We start from the raw sequence: 22013 nt of genomic DNA on the forward strand, positions 1-22013 counted from the left end.
TCTGATCTGAAAATTTACTTCATGGACTCTTTGAATATTACTTCTGTCCTCTTTTTCTGGGATTTGAAACTCTCTTCCTATTTACTAATTTTCACTTCGGCTCTGTGTAATCTTTTGTAAAAACCATTGAGTTTTTAATTTTAATTACTATGTTTTTCATTTCCAAAAGTCCTACTTTGTTCTTTTTTAGATATGCTTGGTAATTTTGATGGATTCTTATTCTTAATTCTTTTTCTTTTGTTTGTATCTTTTTCTTTGGGCAATTCATACATATTTAATTCTATATCTATGGCTGATAAATCCAGTATCTGAAGTCTTTTGGGGGTCTAAATCTGTTTATCGACTCTGAATTTTTCCTTATGGTGCCATTCTTTCCTGTTCGGTGATTTTATTTTGTAAATGTACTCTTAACCTGTGGAAATCCAGAGGTTCCAAATTGGGCATGTTCTGAGAGGTTTTACATTTGCTCCTCTAGGCCAGGAACTGCCCCTGGGACTTTTTTTTTTTTTAACATCTTTATTGGAGTATAATTGCTTTACAATGGTATGTTAGTTTCTGCTTTACAACAAAGTGAATCAGTTATACATATACATATGTTCCCATATCTCTTCCCTCTTGCATCTCCCTCCCTCCCACCCTCCTTATCCCACCCCTCTAGGTGGTCACAAAGCACCGAGCTGATCTCCCTGTGCTATGCGGCTGCTTCCCACTAGCTATCTCTTTTACATTTGGTAGTGTATATATGTCCATGCCACTCTCTCACTTTGTCACAGCTTACCCTTCCCCCTCCCCGGGTCCGCAAGTCCACCCTGGGACATTTTTGCTTTTTTCTTGGCTCTTGGCCTAATGTGAGGTGCTCAGGTTCGGCTCCTCCCCTTACTGTGGGTTCAGTGGTCTCCCAGCACTGATACTGGCATTTGTCCTTGGGGCAACGGTGGCTTTTCTGTTTACTTACACTCCTGCTCAGGTTCCCACTTATATATTGGCCTCGGAGGTTTCCCTGCTTTCCTGAGAATCCAGTAAAGCATTTAATATTACGTTTATAATTTAAGAACGAACAGTAATGGGAGAGCCCTTCAGACTATGTAGTCTTTCATAACCCCCACAGGCAAAACGTTGCCACTACCATCTATAGAGCCCCCAAAAGGGCATAGTTGTGTCTTAATTGATATTTACTTACCTTATATACTACTAGTTCTCTCTTGTAAAACTTACTTGTTGAATATCTTTGTAGACCTTAACAGAAGAAGCTTTTTGGTCCCATGTATTTGTCATGCCTGAAGTGTTTTCTTAAATTTAAACTAGGAGTTCATAATTCATAAAACGTAAGGTTCCTGGGCACAGCTGTGTCTATCACTTGGTGCCTCTTTGCTCTGAATGTCTCAGGTATCAGTTATTTTATATATACCACTCCCTTAGCACATTGATGTTATAAATTCCTTCATAAAGATGACTAAAGTACTGATGTAGATTCAGAAAATAACTGCATTCTGCCTGAAACTTTGCAACCTTTCTTTTGTTTAAAAAAAATGTTTCTGTTTTGGTCTTCGGCCAAAAGTTATAAAGTTCTTACCTGACCATAAATTTCCTGATTTCCCCCTGTTCGTCTGCAAACAAGTATCTTTTTTCCTGTCTGGAGACCAGAGTTCAGGACTGAATGACACAGTGGCTACTTGTACTACATTCTAACACAGTTCTCTGGTTTTCCTCCTCCTGCTTGTTTCACTTCTCAATACCTATTTTAATGCAGTACCAAATCAGTGTGTTTTCTTGGGAGTCAGCTTTATTGAATTATAATTCATATGATATAAAATTGACCCACTGGGTTTATAATCCATGATTTAGTAAGCCAACATCACCATAATCCACATTTAGTTCATTTTCATCATGCTCCCCAAATTTTCATGAGCCCTTCTTGGAGTTAATCTCCACTCCTCCCCTCCTTTCCTCCCTGCCTCTTGCTCAAGGTAATCACTGATATGGTTTCTGCCCATAAATTTGCTTTTTCTGGGTATATCATATAAGTGGAATCAAACTCTATATAGTGTTTTGCACCTGCCTGTTTCACTTAGCATAATGTTTTTGAGGTTCATTTCATCCATACTGTAACATTTTTAATACTGAATAGTAGTTCATCTTATGCATATACCACATTTTGTTTATCCATTTACCAGTTGATCATTTGAATTGCTTCCAGTTTGGGGCTGTTATGCAAAATGCTGCTATGAATATCCATAAACATGTCTTAATGTGAACATGTTTTCATTTATCTTCGGTGAGTTCATACAAGTGGAATTGCTGTTTCTTTTAAGAAACTACCAAAATGTTATCCACAGGGGCTGTACTATGTTATATTCCTGTCAGTACCGTATGAGGTTTCTGCTTTCTCATCATCTTCTCCAGCACTTTGTGTTGTCTTTCTCTTTGATTATAGCCATTCTCCGGGATGTGAAGTGGTATCTCATAGTGGTTAAACCAATGTGGGGTTTTTGGTGGTGGTTTTTTTTTTTTTTTTTTTTTTAAATAGCATTTTCTCCCTAAAGGAAATGGCTGCTCTCTAGTGGTGCATTCCTCACATTACACTTGGGAAAAGGGCATTTATAACAAGCCTAAAGCGTGTTAAAATTTACATTCATTCATGTTGTGCCTACATTGTTTAGCATGCTGAGTGCAATTTGAGGACCAGGTTTAAAACATTTTCCTGGGCTTCCCTGGTGGCACAGTGGTTGAGAGTCCGCCTGCCGATGCAGGGGACATGGGTTTGTACCCTGGTCCAGGAAGATCCCACATTCCGCGGAGCGGCTGGGCTTGTGAGCCACGGCCTCTGAGCCTGCGCATCCGGAGCCTGTGCTCCGCAGCGGGAGAGGCCACAACAGTGAGAGGCCAGAGTACCGCAAAAAAAAAAAAAAGTTTTCCTAATTACCCCTATTAATAACCCTCAGGACCTGGTTGGTTGGCTGTGGCTTTTACTTAATCCCTGAAGGTGCATTATAGTCACACCAAGTTTTTGTGCTTCAGATCTCATCCACTTTATATACTCACATCTTCTGGCGTAAAGGTTGACACCTGTGGAGTGGCTAATGCCTATGAAGATAGGGAGAAAAAGGCCAGAAACAGTTTTGTTGACTCAAACTTACCACATCCTTTCAAACCAGAGCCAGAGGAGTAACTAATTCTTACTCGTGGAGTGAATGTAAATTCCTTTTAATGAATTGCACACAGATAGAATGTCTGGTGGCTCCTTGGTATTTTCAGGTAACACTTTGTAAATATGCCTGTAGAGAGTTGTAAAATTTTAGAAGAATGGGTCTCAGCTGCCCCTAGGCTCCTGGGGCTCTGCTGAAATGAGAGCACTGTGCACATTAAAAGCAGTGAAGAAATGGAGCTTAAGGAAGGAAACTAGCCAGGGACTAACTTAAGGGATGGTAAGTAAACAAAGATGTGGCTTCAGGAAATTAGGGTAGTAGAACTAAACATTTAATGGTTTAAAGTAAGAACTTACAAGTTTTGCTTTAATGCAACAGGATATCATTTTTTTTAACTGGAGAGAATGTACTTATGTGAAATTTCCCTAACCTCTTATGCCTTAGCACAATGCATTTACCTAACAATGCATTTTGCTCTCCTGACATGTCTGTAAAATGATCATATATATGTGTATACATACATAGCACACACACAGATGCCTGAATACAAAATAGCATGATGGATGGGCCTGCTTATGGTTGATTTACTGCTTCAGTCAAATGGAGGCAAGAGGAGAGGCCAGACTATGCATCTGTGAGTGACATTTTGGTACACAGTAATTGTACTCTATAGTAAATGGAATTATGTTATCAATTGGGGTGGCTAAAGGGGTATAAGATATAGTATAGGAGATACATAGTTTATTCAATTTCATGATAAACACTGGATAGGAGGGAAATTGATATATTGGGGGATTAAAATTTAAACATGCATCAGAACTTTAAGACTGTTGCTATAACGAATATTGTTTTTCAAAGGATTAATATGTGGAGATTTTGATTAATCCGATGTCATCATTGCCAAAACAAAATGACTTTCAGAGATACTGTTATTTAACAAATTTTTATCCTCAGCCTTTGTGTTTTGGAACAAGTCTGGTGATTTATATGAACAGAATTGTTTAACTCTTCCCAGAAAAACTATCATAAAGTAAGTAAGGTGTGTGTATGCTTGCCCATCCATTTCTGCAAAGCATGATAATGACGAATTTGAAAGGTGATTTTGAAAATACAAGCTGTGGAAAGTACACAGCACATGTAGGTTAACACACGTTCCTCTCCACTTCATATTTTCACTTTCTAGGTCTGTTGTGCTAAAGGGATGGGAATGTATCATGAAACATAAGAGGAGTGTTGTCCTCTAATGGATAAGCTGGCTTATGCCATGCTGTCAAGCTTGAAATAACTCAGTCTGAACAGTATAGCCACAATGGTGGCTTTAGAATAGCATCTAGGTTAGAGAGGACCACTGAAGGCAGGGACAGTGGCTGTTTGAATGGGAAAATACCAGATCTGAAGTCACCTGTCACTTGCATGGAGAAGAGACATGCAGTTCAGAAGCTGGACATCCTGACTTATGCTTTATGCCAACATACATTCTGAAGCATGTCACTTTGCACAGAGCGGTCAAACTATTGAACGGATGGAGTGACTCTCACAGGGATGAAAAGTCGGTCTTCCCTTGCTTTTTTAAAAAAATTAATGTATTTATGGCTGCATTGGGTCTTCGTTGTTGCACGCGGGCTTTCTCTAGTTGTGGCGAGTGGGGGCTCCTCTTCATTTCAGTGTGCGGGCTTCTCATTGCGGTGCCTTCTCGTTGCGGAGCACAGGCTCTAGGCGCACAGGCTTCAGTAGTTGTGGCTCACAGGCTCTAGAGCACAGGCTAAGTAGTTGTGGCGCACGGGCTTAGTTGCTCCGTGGTATGTAGGATCTTCCCGGGCCAGGGCTCGAACCCGTGTCCCCTGCATTGGCAGGCGGATTCTTAACCACTGTGCCACCAGGGAAGCCTTGTCTTCCCTTGCTTTTAACCTTCGTTTAAAATAAGCAAATAGAAAATTAATAGGACTAGTCAAGTAAGGCTCAGGACTGTACAATCAAATTTTAGATTAGATCCATGGGCCAGAGAGAAACCTGGTGAAATTCATTCTGTACATCCAGTGGGTTTCAAAACTTTCCAATATTTTACAGCTTCTAATTTATCCAGGACAAATGTCATTTGCTTGGACCAAGAAATAAGTTTTAAGGATTAATGGAGCTTCAAATCCTGAGGGCCCGTGTCAGTGATGTGAATGGAGTTTAACTCAGGGATTGATCATGGCCTCCAACGTTGGAAAAAATGGGAAATGCTGTAAGCAGCTCATGATGCTTGTTCTCAACGGAACAAACTTGGGAAGTGTCGTGTGATCATCAATCTAGTCCAAGTTTCTTAATTTACAAATTAAAAGCAAAAGATAATCTCACAGAAATGAGCTAAGTATAGGAAAAGGCATTCTACAGAATCAAATGCCAAGTGGCCAAATAAATCTGTGGCAAAATGGTTAACTTCAGTTGGCAGAGAAATGCAAATTGAGGTGTAGTATAAGACTTTTTTCAGGAATTCCCTGGTGGTCCAGTGTTAGGACTCCACACTTTCACTGCCGAGGGCAAGGGTTCAATCCCTGGTCAGGGAACTAAGATCCCGCAAGCTGCAAGGTGCGGGCAAAAAAAAAAAAAACCCCAAAAAAACACAAAAAAACTTCATTTTGCAAGCAAAGCTGGCAAGAATGTTAAGCTCATCCACAGTTGTTATAAGAGCTTTTTTGGGAGAGGTGGTTTGGTGACAAAAAATTTTTTTTAATTGGTTTATTGTTTGACCCAGAAATCCCCCTTCCAGAAATTTTTCCTGTAATAACACTTGTAGGAATGCAAGACAATGTGCGTACCAAGAATCCTCAGTACAGCATTGTTTGCAACAGCAGAATAATTGGGCCAGGCGCAGCTTGCCTGCATAATGGGAGAATGTTTAAATAAATGGTGATATGTCTTTAGTTACACAATATTTTACAGCCAAAATGATTAACATAGAAGACATACAGGGTCTTCCCTGATGACGCAGTGGTTAAAAATCTGCCAATGCAGGGGATACAGGTTCGATCCCTGGTCCGGGAAGATCCCACATGCCGCGGAGCAACTAAGCCCGTGCGCGACAGCTACTGAGCCTGCACTCTAGAGCCTGCGAGCCCCAACTACTGAGCCCAAGTGCTGGAACTACTGAAACCCGCGCACCTAGAGCCCGTGCTCTGCAACAAGAGAAGCCACCACGATGAGAAGCCCACGCAACGCAACGAAGAGCAGCCCCGGCTCGCCGCAACTAGAGAAAGCCTGCACGCAGCAACGAAGACCCAACGCAGCCAAAAGTAAATTAATTTAAAATATATATATATATATATATAAAGTGGGGAGAAAGAATATAATACATCCAAATTTATGTTTAAAAATAATGTGTAAGTGCACAAAAGTTCTGGAAATATGCACCAAACTTAATGGTTGTTTACTCTGGGGAGGAAGGGACGAAGCAGACTTGCTCTTACACTTTTTGCTCTATATGCTTTTGTGTCATTTGATTTTTTTAAAACTAGACTATTTGTAAATCAGTTTGAAAAAAAATTTTTTTAATTCCAAAATGATACTTACTTAGATATAGATGTAGGCTTGGGGACCTCTGCAAAACCACTTTACCAGATCACTTACTCCCTTGAGATGCTTGTAAAGTCCTCGGTTGCGATCTTGTATACCAAGTCCTACCTGCAGGAGGAGGAGTTTCTTCAAAGGCTGCAGAACAAAGATGGGAAAGCAGGGAGTTGAATAGTTAACTGAAGACATTTTCCTAAAGCCCATGCACTTGAGTTCAGTTGGTTTTCCAATAATAGTGTGTCTATATGTAGAAATGTATGTGTGTGTTGTTTAGATGATAATTTAGCAGGGAAGAGATGCAAACCCATAATTGTTTCTGCCCTCCTACATGTGAAATAAGGTAAATGAGATGTTAGGACTGGGCCCCAGTAATAGAGAAGGGTGATGTAAAGCACTTATCCAGAGCAGGCACATGGTCTTTTCAAGCTAAAATAGAAGTGTCTGTTTAGAAAGTATTTCAAGGCCCGCCCTCCAGTCTGCTGGAAGGGCACAGGTCTTTATTACCAGAGGCTTGCTGTCTCACTACAGTCTTGGCTTTCAGCTGAATGTGGTCTGTGGAGAAACCACAAACACTGAAAGAATCCTGCTCTAAGACAAAACAGGCTAGACGGGTACAGTTATCTAATCACAACCAAGTAACAGCAGATAAACCTCCGATTATATTCTGGTAAAGACCCATTGGACTTCAAAGCTGTTTGGAATGGATTGAAGGGTTTTGAACACCTCCTAGGTGTCCTAATTTAAAGCGGCCTGGATTGTGACAATTTATATTCCCAAGAACCCTGGCAAGTAGTAAACAAATATCCCTTTAAATAATTCAGGCGTCAAAAGTGCCTAAATATTTAGAAGACAGACGCACAGAGAAAGGTTTGTGTCTTACCTTAGAGGTGCTGCGGTAATCCAGCAGTAGTAAAATTGTCTCCCAGTGTCTGGGAGACAGCTCTTACATACCTTGAGATACCAGAAGCAGAAACTGCAAAGACATTGGTAGAAGTCAGCCTACTTAAAAACCTGAACAAACTTTGTTAAAATGTGTCACAATTAAAAAAAGCAGGGGCTTCCCTGGTGGCGCAGTGCTTGAGAATCTGCCTGCCAATGCAAGGGACACGGGTTCGAGCCCTGGTCCGGGAAGATCCCATATGCCGCGGAGCAACTAGGCCCGTGAGTCACAACTACTGAGCCTGCGCGTCTGGAGCCTGTGCTCTGCAACGAGAGGCCACGACAGTGAGAGGCCTGCGCACCGCGATGAAGAGTGGCCCCCACTCGCCGCAACTAGGGAAAGCCCTCGCACGGAAATGAAGACCCAACACAGCCCCCCAAAATAAATAGCGTTCCCTTGGAAAAAAAACTGAAAAGCAAAAAATTTGGAGAGAAATATTTACAACATAAGAGGTTAATATCCTGAATATATAAATCAAAAGGGAAAGATGACTAGCCTGGAGGGATAATTTGTTTTTGTTTTTTACTGCTCAGCATCCTCTTCCTTCATTAACAGAACTCTCCCTAGTGGAGAACTCATTCCATATGATTTAAGTGAAAACTTGCCCCACATCTACCCAGTTAGGCTCTTGAATTGGGTCTAGAGTATTATTGGTCCTGTAACCTATGCACTACAAATGGCAACTTCATATGTAACAAAAAACATAGTAGTACCGTAAGAATGAAAATGTAAATGAAAACGTCAGAAGACAGTCTCCCACCTATCAAATTGGGTGATTTCTTTCCTTTTTGTGTTTTCCAAACATAACACCCATGATTGGTAAAGGACCGGATTATTAATGCATGCTAAAATCACTAAGTGAAACGTGGTTGCCACAGGGCAAAGCCCATATTTGTAAGAGTTTTGGTGATCATATCCTCACCAAAGACTCAAAGTTAGCATCACTAACAGGATGATTTTAGGTGTCTCCTGATGTGATGCAACGTGAAATAATACACAGTACCACCTGTGAAAGTTTCTTGCCAAATACAATCAAGCTTCTACACCTAACCCAGGGACGTCCCTGGCGGTCCAGTAGTTAAGACTTAGCCTTCCAATGCAGGGGGTGCGGGTTCGATCCCTGGTTGGGGAGCTAAGATCCCACATGCCTCACAGCCAAAAACCCAAAACACAACAGAAGCACTATTGTAACAAATTCAATAAAGACTTTAAAAATGGTCCACATCAAAAAAAAATCTTTAAAATAAACCTAACCTAGTTTATAGGAAATCTATACAGCTGATACAGATATGAATTAACGGACTCGGGGAAAAACAGGGCCAACATGTAGGACGTTGTATTAAAAAGGTGTGCTTTTTTTGTTCTGGATTAACAGAGAGACATGACAACCAAATGTAATGCCTGAAACTTGACTGAGTCCTGGCTCAAAAAAAAAAAAAAAAAAAAAAAAGAGCTGTAAGACCTCTGGGGGACAATTATCAGATGTTGAGAAATTTTCTTAGCTGATATAATGGTATTGTGATCCTGCTGGATGATGTCCTAGGAAATGCATGCTTAAGTCTTTAGGGGTGAAGCATAAATATACACATGCACACATTTACATAAAGAAAATATGGTGAAATACTGTTGAATCTGCCCAACTAGTTTGCTTCAGGGATGGCCATGGGAGCATTCTTTATACTATCCCCAAATTAGAAATAGTCTCAATGTTTAACAAGGGGGTTGGTTAAATAAACTGGTACAACCATGCAGTGGACAACTACTACTGAAAATGTATGAGACGATATGACAATGGAAAGTTTTTGTGAAAAAAATGAAAACCCAGAAGAGGTTTTATGACCCATGTTTTAAGGCCTAGTTCAAGTGAGAGCTCTTCTCTCAGTCTTCCCTTTAGTCTTAAGCGGCACTAAAACTTTCCCTTTCCCGCACCTGCCATCGCGTACTCACCAGTTATCGCTGGCTTGTCAACACTACTGTGAGCTTGCCAAGGGTGGGTCCCTGTTTCTTCATTAGGACCAATATAAGTAGAGGTCAACCTAACATAAGGAAGAACAAAAAGAATCAAAGAGGAAGAGGTGGGTAGCAAGATCTTTATCAGTATTCAAAGACTGGAGGGTCACCTGTTGGGATATTGTGGTGCAGTGAGGGGAGGGAGGAAGTCTAAAAATGCCACCAGTCTTGAGTGTTTATGGCAGAGGCACCATGCTAAGCACGCTCTATACCATCTAATGTGATCCTCAGCACCTTACTAGGTAGACACCAAAGCTATAACTCTTTATGAGAAAAGAAACCCAGAGAGGTTAAGTAACTTGCCCGTGGTCACACAGCAAACCAGAGAGCCAGGATTCAAATTTAGGAAGTCATCTCTCAGCACCTAGAGTATCATTTCTTTTGGAGTGGCAAAGGGAAGAGAAACCAGATGGACTTTAGATACCCAGCAAACAAATTGAAAATAGGCAAATTTGGTCACTGTGGCACCTGGCAGTTGACGTTAAGTAAGATAAGCAACACTGGTGGTATTAGGCTAATTTGTGATTGAGATCTTTTTTTAAAATTATTTATTTATGGCTGCATTGGGTCTTCGTTGCTGTGTGCCGGCTTTCTCTAGTTGCAGAGAGCGGGGGCTACCCTCCGTTGCAGTGCATGGGCTTCTCATTGCAGTGGCTTCTCTCATTGCGGAGCACAGGCCTAGTCTAGGCACGTGGGCTTCAATAGTTGTGGCTCGCGGGCTCTAGAACACAGGCTCAGCAGTTGTGCCGCACGGGCTTAGTTGCTTGGTGGCATGTGAGATCTCCCCGGACCAGGGCTCGAACCCATGTCCCCTGCATTGGCAGGCGGATTCTTAACCACTGTGCCAACAGTGCAGTGACTGAGATCTTGAAAAGAAACTGAACAGAAAGATGAGCTACCCTCTGCCCACCCCTTTCCCATTTCAACAATAAATACATACTGTGAATAAGGGCAAATTATTCCATGTGAGACTCTCCTTGGCTATAAGTGGTAATTACATATAGCAATTTTAGGAATTACTTTATTCAAGCAAAGTGAAAGCATGGATTCCACGCCAGTGATTTCTCTAAATTTTTATTAATTTTTTTTTTTACAGCTCCATCCTCTCGTGAAAAGTAAAGAATCTGAAGACGAACAAGTCAATTACATGTTTTTTTAAACAGCAATTAATCCTTATTACAGAGAACAATAAACAAAAGATCTGTGGCACGGTATCTTTGGAAAGATCTTTTGCAAATTTTTCTTCTAAAAAAAGAAAACTATAATTCTCACAGATCACGTATGTCTCTTTCAAAGGACTGTACAAGGCAGCTAAATTTTATTCACAAAAGCCCCAAGTTTCAGTTCCATTGCTGAAGTAGATAAAACACATGGAGTCCCCCTTGTCTGTGTTGCACATCTTCCCACTGAGCACATCACTGCTTCCCTATCCTACATACAAAACCATTGTGTGGACTAGATAGCTGGCACATTACACAATAATTAAAGAAAAATTCATATTATTTTAGACAGACCAGTGATCTTCATTTATCAACTGGATGATTTATTCTTTTTTAAACAAATTTAATAATACCAAGATTTGACTTTCCTCTAAAGTTATAAGAAAGCAAAAAATATATAATATAATATAATATAATATATAATGGTAATAAATAAAAAAAGGCAACCCTGCTCAGGTATCATCCAAAACATCACATTCAGGAGAAGCAAAAAAAAAAAACCAACACAAGATTTGGGACACACGTGTATAAACACACACACCAACATGAACAGTGTATACTTGGTATCTGAGGAGGGGATGTGCAGTAATTTTAACAATACATGTTGATGGCCTGAACAAAAGGCGAGTACTGCCTTTTGTTCTTAAACAAAAGTTAATTAACAAAAGTTAATACTGCCTGTATTCAGCATCACTTAAACATCTACTTGTAAGCAAAGCAAGTTATCTTCCTTAGGTCAGCCACTGCCTGGTCTGACCAGTGCAGCTCGGCCAGCCTCGCTGTCAGTGGTCTTATTTCTTTGTCCTTCCAGGTCGATATAGTAATACCTAGGCTCCCAGGGAGCTGTAAGTTTCCTTCCTGCCGTCTTGGGTAGAGAAATACAGGCACTTCTCTACCCAGCACAGTACCTGTTGATATCCAACACACTGCGAACAGATAGAGTGGCTTTCCCCAGAACAGGAAATTTACAGCTACCTTAAGAGAGGTGGTAGATGGGTGCTTGTCAACGCCTCATAAATATGAACTAAAGAGCATGGCCAGTGGTCACAATTTGTTCTCGGATTTTCGGTGACGGACACAACTGGATTGGGTATTTGAGGTGTATATGGTAGAAATACCACTAGCAATGTTCGAAGGAAAACCCCAACACCATGTTTGTTATTCTGCCACTCCACCTCCCACAAACAAAATGACAAAAGTATAGGAAAAAAACCTCCATCCATAAATTCTAAGTAGGACCAAAAACAAAAGAGGCAACCACTAGAGCAAGAGAGAAAGGGACCAAGTACCGCTCTAATCCTGACACCCCTCCACAACCTCGATGAGGAAATCTCTACATCTGTGTTTCTAAAAGAAGGCCAAATATTCTAGCAAGATTTAAATACTGTTAATCAGTAGTAAAGAGTGTAAGAGATGAGGTGGCAAAGTTTTTCACAGATTTTGTGTAGTGTCTGGGCAAACAAATCCTTAAGAAAAAGTAGAATCTGTGTGGGAGGTAGGGAATCAAGCCTTATTTGATTCATTTACCTAAAGATGCACACATACACCTCAAACTTCATGAAGCAGAAGAGAAAAAGGTGCAAGACCCACCTAACATCTCTTAAAGCCATGGCAAAATGAATACAGCATTATTCCAAAATCAGGTGTGGTCAACAAAGGCACAATAAATAGATCCAATTTAGTCAGCCTCTTAGTCTGTGTATGTGTGTGTATATGTACACACACATTTCCTTTCATATATCAGAGAGAAGAGTTTTATTCATTTTGGAGGGCACAATGGTTTCTTTTTGCTTCTAAAAATTACTGAACAGGAATCATAAAAAAAAAATAGTAAGCTCCTGATCCTACTAACGTTAATATTTAAGGTACCAATTAAGGCAAGTTTTCAGCCAGAAAGGGGTAGTTTGTTAGCTTCTAAACATTCTGAGATCAGGAATTAAAGGATATAGAACAAGGGAGATAAGTGTGGTCCAATTTGTCTAGGAGAAATAGCGAAACATTTTGGTCAAAACAGATTATAAAATAAAGGTCCCTTTGTTCAAAAAAAAAAAAAAATCAGAGGCTTTTCCCATTCAGTATTGTGATTAAATCATAGCATCAGCTAAGTCATTCTCCTGTTGTAGTTCTGGTCCTGATAATATGCCAGCTGGACCCTCTGCTCTTCTACCACAGCTGGCATATGGCGGACGTTTTCACATTCTTAACCCAGTGTAATTTGGTAAATTTCAGTGAAGTGTTTTATCATTGTTTATCAGGGCCTTTAGCCTAGCTAAAATCTTAAATTCAGTGGTTCACATTTTAATTACCTCCAGGAAGGACAGAAACATTCAACATTTTTTAAAGTAAAACAGTGTTCTTCCATTTCCTAGTAAAGATAGACACACACACACACACACACACACACACAAAACTGTAGTGCCAAAGGCAAGGTTTTACACTCCAGTTTTACTCAAGATGTTTTGTATTTGTCTCACTGTGAAGTGTGTACTATTACGGTTGTTATAAGAACTTCACATATTCAAAGGCTTGACCTTATAATCTAGTCCTTTCAATTATCTACCTCAGTACAAATTTTGCCTTTGGGAATTTAAGCATGCAGTGGAAAAGTGCAAATGATTTAAAAATCCTTTCGATTTCTATATACAACTGTGACAGCGAGAAGACCTTATGAACATTAAGGGTTCGTCAGCCATGACCCTTTTACACACTCTACTCTAAAAGTAGCCATTAAGAATTCTTTTAGGTAAAATGCATTTTGCAGTAAGAATCAGAAATATTCCATGGTCAAAACAGTACAAACAGATCTCTGCAAACTCATTAGTTTCTTAAGGGACAAATAAAATCTTAATCTAAAGGTCAGGGAAAAAAACAAAGAATAAGGCCTCTGAAAAAGCAATTACCTCTTTTAGAAATGTCTGAGAAATTGACTTGGAAATGTCTTCAGTCAAGGGGACACTGTGGCTCCTGACAAGACACACACACTCAGCACGGTCTGCATAGATCAGAACCTGTCCTCAAGAACATACTCTTCCAAACTGACAGGTGGCTTGTACTGGGGAGTGATGGGGTGAAGGGAGCAGGAATGGCCAAAGGAGTAAGGGGGAAAAAGAGATGTTAAGTAACCACATAAGTCTGCTTCTGGTGTCCTGTCTCCTACATATAAGAGACGGACACACAATGCCACAAGCAGACAACCTACCAGGCAATTACTGTTCATTTAACAACAGGCTGCTTTTTAAACGAGTAGTTTAAAAAGGACCATGGCTCTGCTTTAGAACATCAGTAAACCAAGTCAGTCCATCAAGATCGCACATCAAGTTCTTATGCTCAGATATTACTACTGTTGTAATTCTCTCGCTTTAACCTAAACATGAAGTAACAGACCTCTGTCCTAGCTAGTGATAACCAAAGAACAGGCTGGATACTGTAAGACACTGAAGGAACAGCTTCACACAAACAATTCATATTGTGAAAAATAAGCATCACTCCCATCCGCTACACATCCCTTTTATATAGTTACCAATTACAAAGAAAGTTCTTACATTCATCATATGGACCTTAGGCCTCTTCATTATAAATAAGGATGGTACTTGCTTCTTCACTAATAAACATGACAATGTCAAACATGCTTGGTAGGAAACAACACATAGGGGGCGGAATGGGATGAAGGCAGAAAAATAAACCAGTTGTAGCGTTAACACTCACTCCTCAATTGTAATAGATGTGCAAATTCTACTTCTAAAAGGGATAAAAAGAATTGGCCTCTAAAAACACTGCACTCAAAATAATGCTTCCAATAATAACCCTCAAAGTTTCAATGAAAAAAATCTGTGCTTATGGATATGTGGGAATTCGGTTTGGTTTTTTTCCCCCCACTTTAGGTCATTCAAAATAAACTTGGTTTAATGTATAGAATCTGGCAATAACAACTTATGGGAAGGCCCCAGTTCCTCTTCAATCTAATCACATCTAGTTGATTGAGAACACTCTGGCCTGAAGGCATGTGGTGACTTTTTTTTTTTTGAAAGTCTAATAAACCACCCCGAATCTCCACAGCCTCTCGGGGAGTTAATTTCCCCTAGACAATCAAGGGCTCTCCAAGTCTAGTTTTGCTATAAATATAAAGTAATTCGTAGCAGAAAAATATAGCCTCTCTAAGAAGTAGATTTCATTTTTCTTTGTTCGCTGACAAAACTCTGAGTTGGTAGACAATGTGAGTTACCACACAACTGTAGACCACAGATCAGCACCTCAAATTCCAGCTCTACTTAAACAAAGATTGAAAAGCACTTCAACCATCTGGTCACTGATAAATGTTGGTTTCCTTCTTCCCCAAAGTAGAAAATGCAGAGTACAGTCAATGTGACGACCTTTCTCTGGTAATCACAGCGCCCAGTCCTCCGTGGTACGTGGAGATGGGGATGCGGATGGGGATGGAGACGGCTTCCCTGTGCGCTGTAGCTCCTCTCTCCCCCAGCCCGACGGGGCCGCCTTCCAGCACAGTAACGGAGAAATCAGAGCTGGGTTGAACGTGCAGTATCCAGGCAATGGGGGGTCGGGGGGTGGGTTGCCTTCAATTTCATAAATTAGGACAATACCTGGTATTATCAAAGCCACTGTTCAATGGCAGAAAGTGGGGTACAGTGGAGTCCTTCACAACTTATGTTTTATAGATGACCATTAGAATTTATTCAACAAATATCTCCCCCAAAACTTAAAAGAAAAAAAAAATCACCCACAAAACCCTACACCACAATTCACTGTTTAAAAAAAAAAATTCCTTCTAGGAATGAACTAATGTGGCTACTGAGATGATGTGAATTTGCTTTCAGAGTTGAAATTGCTTCTCCTCATTTCATTTGCATCCTGCTGGTTAAAAAAAGACGGAAATGTTTCTAGACCATTCATACGCCCACTCAGGCTACATTGCACTTCTGTCCTTTAGGAAGGAAAGGCAAGATCATCTCTGAGGCCAGCCTCCTCATTTCTGCTTCTACAAAACCATCCTGTCCAACCAATGATTCCATAGTTCTTGAGTTTCAGTGAACAAATGTCCTGGCCATCTCATGGTGCTTCTCTTCTCAAGTTTGGTATCCTGATGAGACAAATGTCTGGACTGTTTTGAGGCTTCCAACGTGCAAAAAAGTCCCCAAGGCATCAGATCAACCTGGGCCTCCATTAAGGTGTTTTGGTTACTTGTTTCAGCCGCTGAAAGCCCTGTCTTGTATAGCGCACCAGGTCCATCAGACTGCTGTCAAGGGCCAGGGCACACACACCTGTGCCGAGCTGAGCAAAGAATTCTGCAAACAAAGCAAACCCTACATGTAAACAAACGTGCACACACAAAATAAACGTGAAAACATAAAAAGGCAAGGCTCCAGAAACTACATCCCCACAGTATTCTGTATGTCATCTAGCAGAGCAAAAAAAGAAAAAAAACTTTACAATCTACTGTAATGGTCTGCTAACTCTCCACATCCCTCAACTAGTCTAAAAAGGGAGGAACTAAATTTGTTTCAGAGTTGACTCCATAATGCCTGGCACAGTGGCTCACAGTGGAAAATACTCAATTTATACTTTTGGATCAATGGACACATGAATGAAAATAAACAAATAAAAATACTAAACATGTTAAAAAAAGCATCATTAGTTTGCTAAGAAAGAAAACAAGCATCATTAGTTTGCTAAGAACTAAGTTTGTTTCAGAGTTGACTCCATAATGCCTGGCACAGTGGCTGACAGTGGAAAATAATTTATACTTTTGGATCAATGGACACATGAATGAAAATAAACAAATAAAAATATTGAACATGCTTAAAAAAAAAGCATCATTAGTTTGCTAAGAAAGAAAACAAGGTTTGAAGACGCTGTGAGGAAAGTAAGTGGCCACAGCCAGCTGGCCGACTTCTTCCCTATAGCCAGGAAAGAGCATGTCAAGGCTTTAATCTGGTATTTACATATAAGCATTTCCTCAGTGGTCACTAGCACTGACACCAAGCAGTTCCTCTAACAGGTGCTTGACCATCTCCTAAACCTTGGATTTCTCCAAGGGCGTTCTTCACAAACAAGACCCAAGAATATTTACTAAGCCATATTTCCTATACTACTGCTAACCATCTTTCTTAACATATACTGAAAACAAGCAATAAACGCAGTATATTTTTAAGGATTATAAAAGTTATATTTACTCACGATGCTACATTTATTGCATTCCCTTAGAAAAATAGAGACTATTTATGTACCCAATTTGCACATATAAAACTTTATACAAATTATGTGTAGCACATAAAGGCCTCTGGTACAGCTAAAATCCTGACACTACAATTTGGGTAATCCTGCTTCAGGGTCTCCAGTTTATTAAGTCTGTCCACAGAAAATAAAAACTGAAACTACAGTCAGTCTTGCTGCTCACACTTAGAAATTATTTTAAATATAATAAAATAAAATTTTCAATTACTCTAAAACCCAAAAAAGTAAACTGGAAGGGGATACATTTTGTTACCAATTTCAATTTAACAGTATGAGAAATTCACACCTTATTTTGGCTGGGTCTCTTTTTTTTTTTAAATCACCTTAGTTTTGACATTATCTTTCTAAGTTGTGGCTGCTTCAGAAGGTAATTTGTCAAAAATATTTACCAAATAATTTTAATAAGTAATAATAATATTCCTTTTACAAAATGGTACAATAACACCTTAAGGAACCAGAAAATACTAAATGTCTTTGGCTATATAACTAAAAGGCCATTCTTCCAAACAGAATAGGGCATATTCACCTCAGAACCAACTACAGAAACAGAAAGCATAACAGAAATATGCACAGAATTTAATGAGAATTTGTCTTCCTTTTTTTCCCATTCTACCCATATGATAAGCAAGGAGAATGCAATTTACATAATCTTCCCAGATGAGACTGAATAGCACTTCAAATGTACCCAAGCTTCTGCAAAGGCAAAGTGACTTAAAACAAGTACACGACTAAGTGAAGACTGAAGGGACAAATGTCATTTGCAATTTTCTTTTTTTAACTTGTTTGCTTCTTTTTAAGCCTTACAAGTGTAGAAATTATAGCTGATAAACAAAAGTCACAAGCCTCACAAATGGAACTATAATATAAAAATAAATCAAATGAAACATTTATTAATAAATGAAGCCTATTTTATTACTTCAAGTGTTAATGATAAAAAAATTTCCGCACAGCTGTTGCGTTTAAAAAAGCGAAACTACATACTATGTTGCTAGCTTGGTAAACAGATGAACCTGATGTCTCTGAATGACATAACAACTGAGCATTGTACAGTACATCTTATGAAGACCCGTAAATTAGAGAACGACTGGCTTAAAGTTAGTGATTATGAAACAAATATGTATTTGTAGTTTCAGCTGCTTTTTTCTTCCTCAGCCATCAGGTGCTCCATCCATTTTACATTTCTGGGTTGAAGAATAAATGCAGTATTTTAGGTTATGCTACTTCCCATCTCAAATGTGTTGTGCCCGGGGACAGCCAATGACTTTCCATCTGCATTTGCTTAGCCCTTTTGCTAGCACTTCAGTTCAGGGTGAAATAACGATACCAAAACTTCCAAGGGGCAACGTGCTAAAGCCACTTCGGATTTAATTTTGCTAAGATCTAGTCACAGAAATCTATCTCCATGTCACAGAGCTCAAGAAAGAATTGTGACAGCATGGAGAAAATGTGAGAAGAGTAAACAGCTGCATACTTCCGTTTCTTCAAAACACTGAACAGATGGTGGGAATGTGAGTTAGTGCAGCCACTATGGAAAACAGTACGGAGGTTCCTCAGAAAGCTAAAAATAGAACTACCATATGATCCAGCAATCCCACTCCTGGGCACATATCCGGACAAAACTTTAACTCAAAAAGATACATGCACCCTTATGTTCACAGCAGCACTATTCACAATAGCCACGACATGGAAACAACCTAAGTGTCCATTGACAGGTGAACGTATAAAGATGTGGTACATATATACAATGGAATACTATTCAGCCATGAAAAAGAATGAAATAATGCCATTTGCAGCAACATGGATGGACTTAGGAATTATCATACTGAGTGAAGTAAGGTCAGACAGAGAAAGACAAACACTATATGATATCACTTATATGTGGAATCTAAAATGTGGAACAAATGAACCTATCTACAAACAAAAACAGACTTGTGGTTGCCAAGGGGTAGGGGAGGTGGGAGAGGGATGGACTGGGAGTTTGGGGTTAGTTGATGCAAACTATTACATATAGAATGGATACACAACAGAGTTCTACTGTATAGCACAGGGAACTATATTCAATATCCTGTGATAAACCATAATGGAAAAGAATATGAAAAAGAATGTATTTATGTGTATAACTGAATCACTTTGCTGTACAGCAGAAATTAATACAACATTGTAAATCAACTATAATTTTAAAAAAGGAAAAAAAAAAAAGCCAAAACACTGAACAGAAAATACAATGTTACTCCCCTCCCAATCCCCATGGCCCAGTAATAACCACGACAGAACCGTTTACCTTTATTCTTCCTGGTAAGGACCTCAGCCTGTTCCCAAAGATCAAAGGCGGTAAGGACATGGGAAGTAATGGTGACATAGGAAGATGTCATGTTTTGGATGGTGACTGGGGTGCTGATGGTGGCGGGCATCCCCCCGCTCCCCACACTGCCAGCACTTGACTGGGATCCTATGGAGCTGGCTGGAGAAGGCATCGGAGAGAGGGGGGATGGTGTGCCTGTGCTTCTGGAAGGTGGAAGAAAAGAGAACTGGTTAGTCACCTGAACTCCCAGATCACAGATCTCCTGTTTCTGGAACTGCAGTCCAAGTCACAAGGCTTTAGCGTGTACTTGCCAAAATGACAATCACTTCTAAAATCACTTCTACAAGGTCAGAGAGGCACCCTTCACCTTCAGTATTCCAGAAATTTATTTCATAAAACACAGTGGGATGGGGCCCTCCAAATGGCAAAAGTAACTGGAGAGACGTAAGGTGTTCTTCACTGGACACAGAATCAGGTGGGCAAATCTGTATTCCAAGTGTATTTCCCAGGCCCTTTACATATTTTACTCCCTTGCCTGGAATCCCTTCTCTCCCCAACCCCTATTCCAACTTCTCCTAGGAAGACAGTACTTCCCGAGAAGATGGTCCTCATCTCCGATATATTCATTCTCTCATCCACTCAGTACACATCACTGAGCTCCTACTCTGCACGTAGAGCTCCTCCAGACACTGGGGATACAGCACAGCTTCCTTTCTGTCACCACTTGAACTTGTCTCTTTGCATTTATCACACCTCATTATACTTTTCTGTCTATTCCTCTTCCTGCCTCACAAGCACCTCGCAGGCAGGGACCATCTCTTCCTCATCTCTGCATTTCTAGCCCTTAGCACAGGAGGTGCTCTGGATAAACACCTGCTGAGCCCATAACTGACTGAACAGAGGGCAGCCCACGAGGAGACTGGGCATTAGGGGACTCACACTGTGCTCTGTGTTCTCCTAGTGACTGTCCACCTGAACCTGCAAGTTCACAAGTGCCTTGATGCGGGTCAAACAAGAAACACAAGTGAAGTCACTCAGATGTTAAGAAGTGATGGATATGAAATGGAAAGATGGGTCAGCAGCAGTGGCCTCATCACATAGACATCTGCCCTTGGGCTTCATGAACTCTCATAGATCCTAAGCATCCCCAGCAGAAAGTTCATTTTGAAGAACTAGAGCAGAAGCTCCCCGAGGGCAGCAATTCCTGTCTGCTTTGTTGACTGCTGCTTCCCTGTGCCTAAAACAAGGTTTGGTACCAGGAAGGTGCTAGACAAACGGTGAAGGAGTGATCTAAAACCACGTGACTGACAACCTATTAACTTAGAATAATATCTCAGAGGTAGGAGTCATGAACATTTTCAGAGGTAAAGAAGTTGCTTCTCAATCAGGACTTTCTTTTTTTAAGAGAGGCCATATGGGAATCTCTTCTTTTGAATGTGCTGGAAATGGGGCAATCTTCTAGGTGATGTTCTTAAAATAGCAAAACCCGTCAGAACTGAGAGCTTTTCAAGGAATACGACCAAATTAAAAAAAAAAAAATACTAGGCGAGTACCAAAGGGAAGAAAATTCTATCTTCATCTTAAAAACACCTGCACAAGGACTCTGTTTTTCGACAGCTTATGGAACAGGTGAGCAATTTCAGTTCACAAAGTGGGGGGAAAAAATTTAGCTAGAGATAGCTGTTTTGATTCTTAATATCACTGTTACAGACCCTGGAGAAGGTAGGAGGGAACTGGTTAGGGAAAGTTCTTGTTTACTGAAACACTAAGACAGCGTGCTGCATAGAAGGAGAAAGGACCTTGGCTCTGGTTCCACTGGCTCCGCTGGCTCCGCCTGTTTTACATTGTTGGGCATATCCAAATATCCTCAAAGTTCTAAAACCTGGACCCTAGATTCTCTGTAGTTATCTTTTTAATTTATGTTGCCCAACCAGCGAACACCCTGATTTCTAACTATTCCTCAAAAAGGTAGAAATGTGCTAATGATTTCAGTTGAATGAGCAAATCAGCACATGGATGTAAACAATTTTTGAAACAAAGTCACAGCAGGAGGTAAAGAAAGAAAGAACTTAATTTTGAAAGTTATTTAAATTAGACTGATCATTACCTTGCGATGCATGGAGAAGGTGCCTGGGCAACTTTGGAAGAAGTCTTGAAGAAGTGTTCATTAAGAGTACGGGAATACTTTATTGCTGTATCTTTTTTACAACGAAACATAGCCATGTTCAAAATGGACTGGCAACGCATGCTGTGAACATAAACATAAGGTGAAGTGAAGCATTAGCTCCGATTCATGAGTATCACTACTACAGAGAGCAAGCCGCCTAACCTTTTCCCTACTGTTCACCCTAATGAACATACTGGGTTTTCCTCATCGACGCGAGAAAGAACATCGAGAATCTCACTGCACTGTTCACACTAGCGTCAGAAGTAAATACTGGTGAAGCAACACAAATATACAAGGATATAATTTAAGTCACAAGACCGAAGTCATCAGTAAAATGGCAGCAGATGCCATTTCATAATAATTAACCATCAGTGGGATTAACCCCTTGACCACACATCCTACCACTTTCTGGTAGTGATTCGCTTTT

The 22013-nt window shown here is 40.2% G+C and overlaps 1 protein-coding gene across 6 annotated transcripts in view; it reads right to left on the reverse strand.

The window, feature by feature from the left end:
• Positions 1-10717: 10717 nt before the first annotated feature.
• Positions 10718-22013, reverse strand: part of AFF1 (ALF transcription elongation factor 1) — a 215672-nt gene continuing 204376 nt past the window's right edge. For all 6 annotated transcript variants that reach the window (XM_082632232.1, XM_082632233.1, XM_082632231.1 and 3 more), the window contains 3 exons: positions 21527-21667; positions 19399-19622; positions 10718-16168 (listed from right to left, as the gene is read on the reverse strand). In XM_082632232.1, coding sequence (XP_082488358.1) covers positions 16047-16168; positions 19399-19622; positions 21527-21667 — 487 coding nt within the window. In that variant the 3' untranslated portion in view covers positions 10718-16046. The remainder of the gene's footprint in view (positions 16169-19398; positions 19623-21526; positions 21668-22013) is intronic.

Source organism: Mesoplodon mirus (genome assembly GCF_964341445.2).
Source record: "Mesoplodon mirus genome assembly, chromosome: 2".
Classification (NCBI taxonomy): domain Eukaryota; kingdom Metazoa; phylum Chordata; class Mammalia; order Artiodactyla; family Ziphiidae; genus Mesoplodon; species Mesoplodon mirus.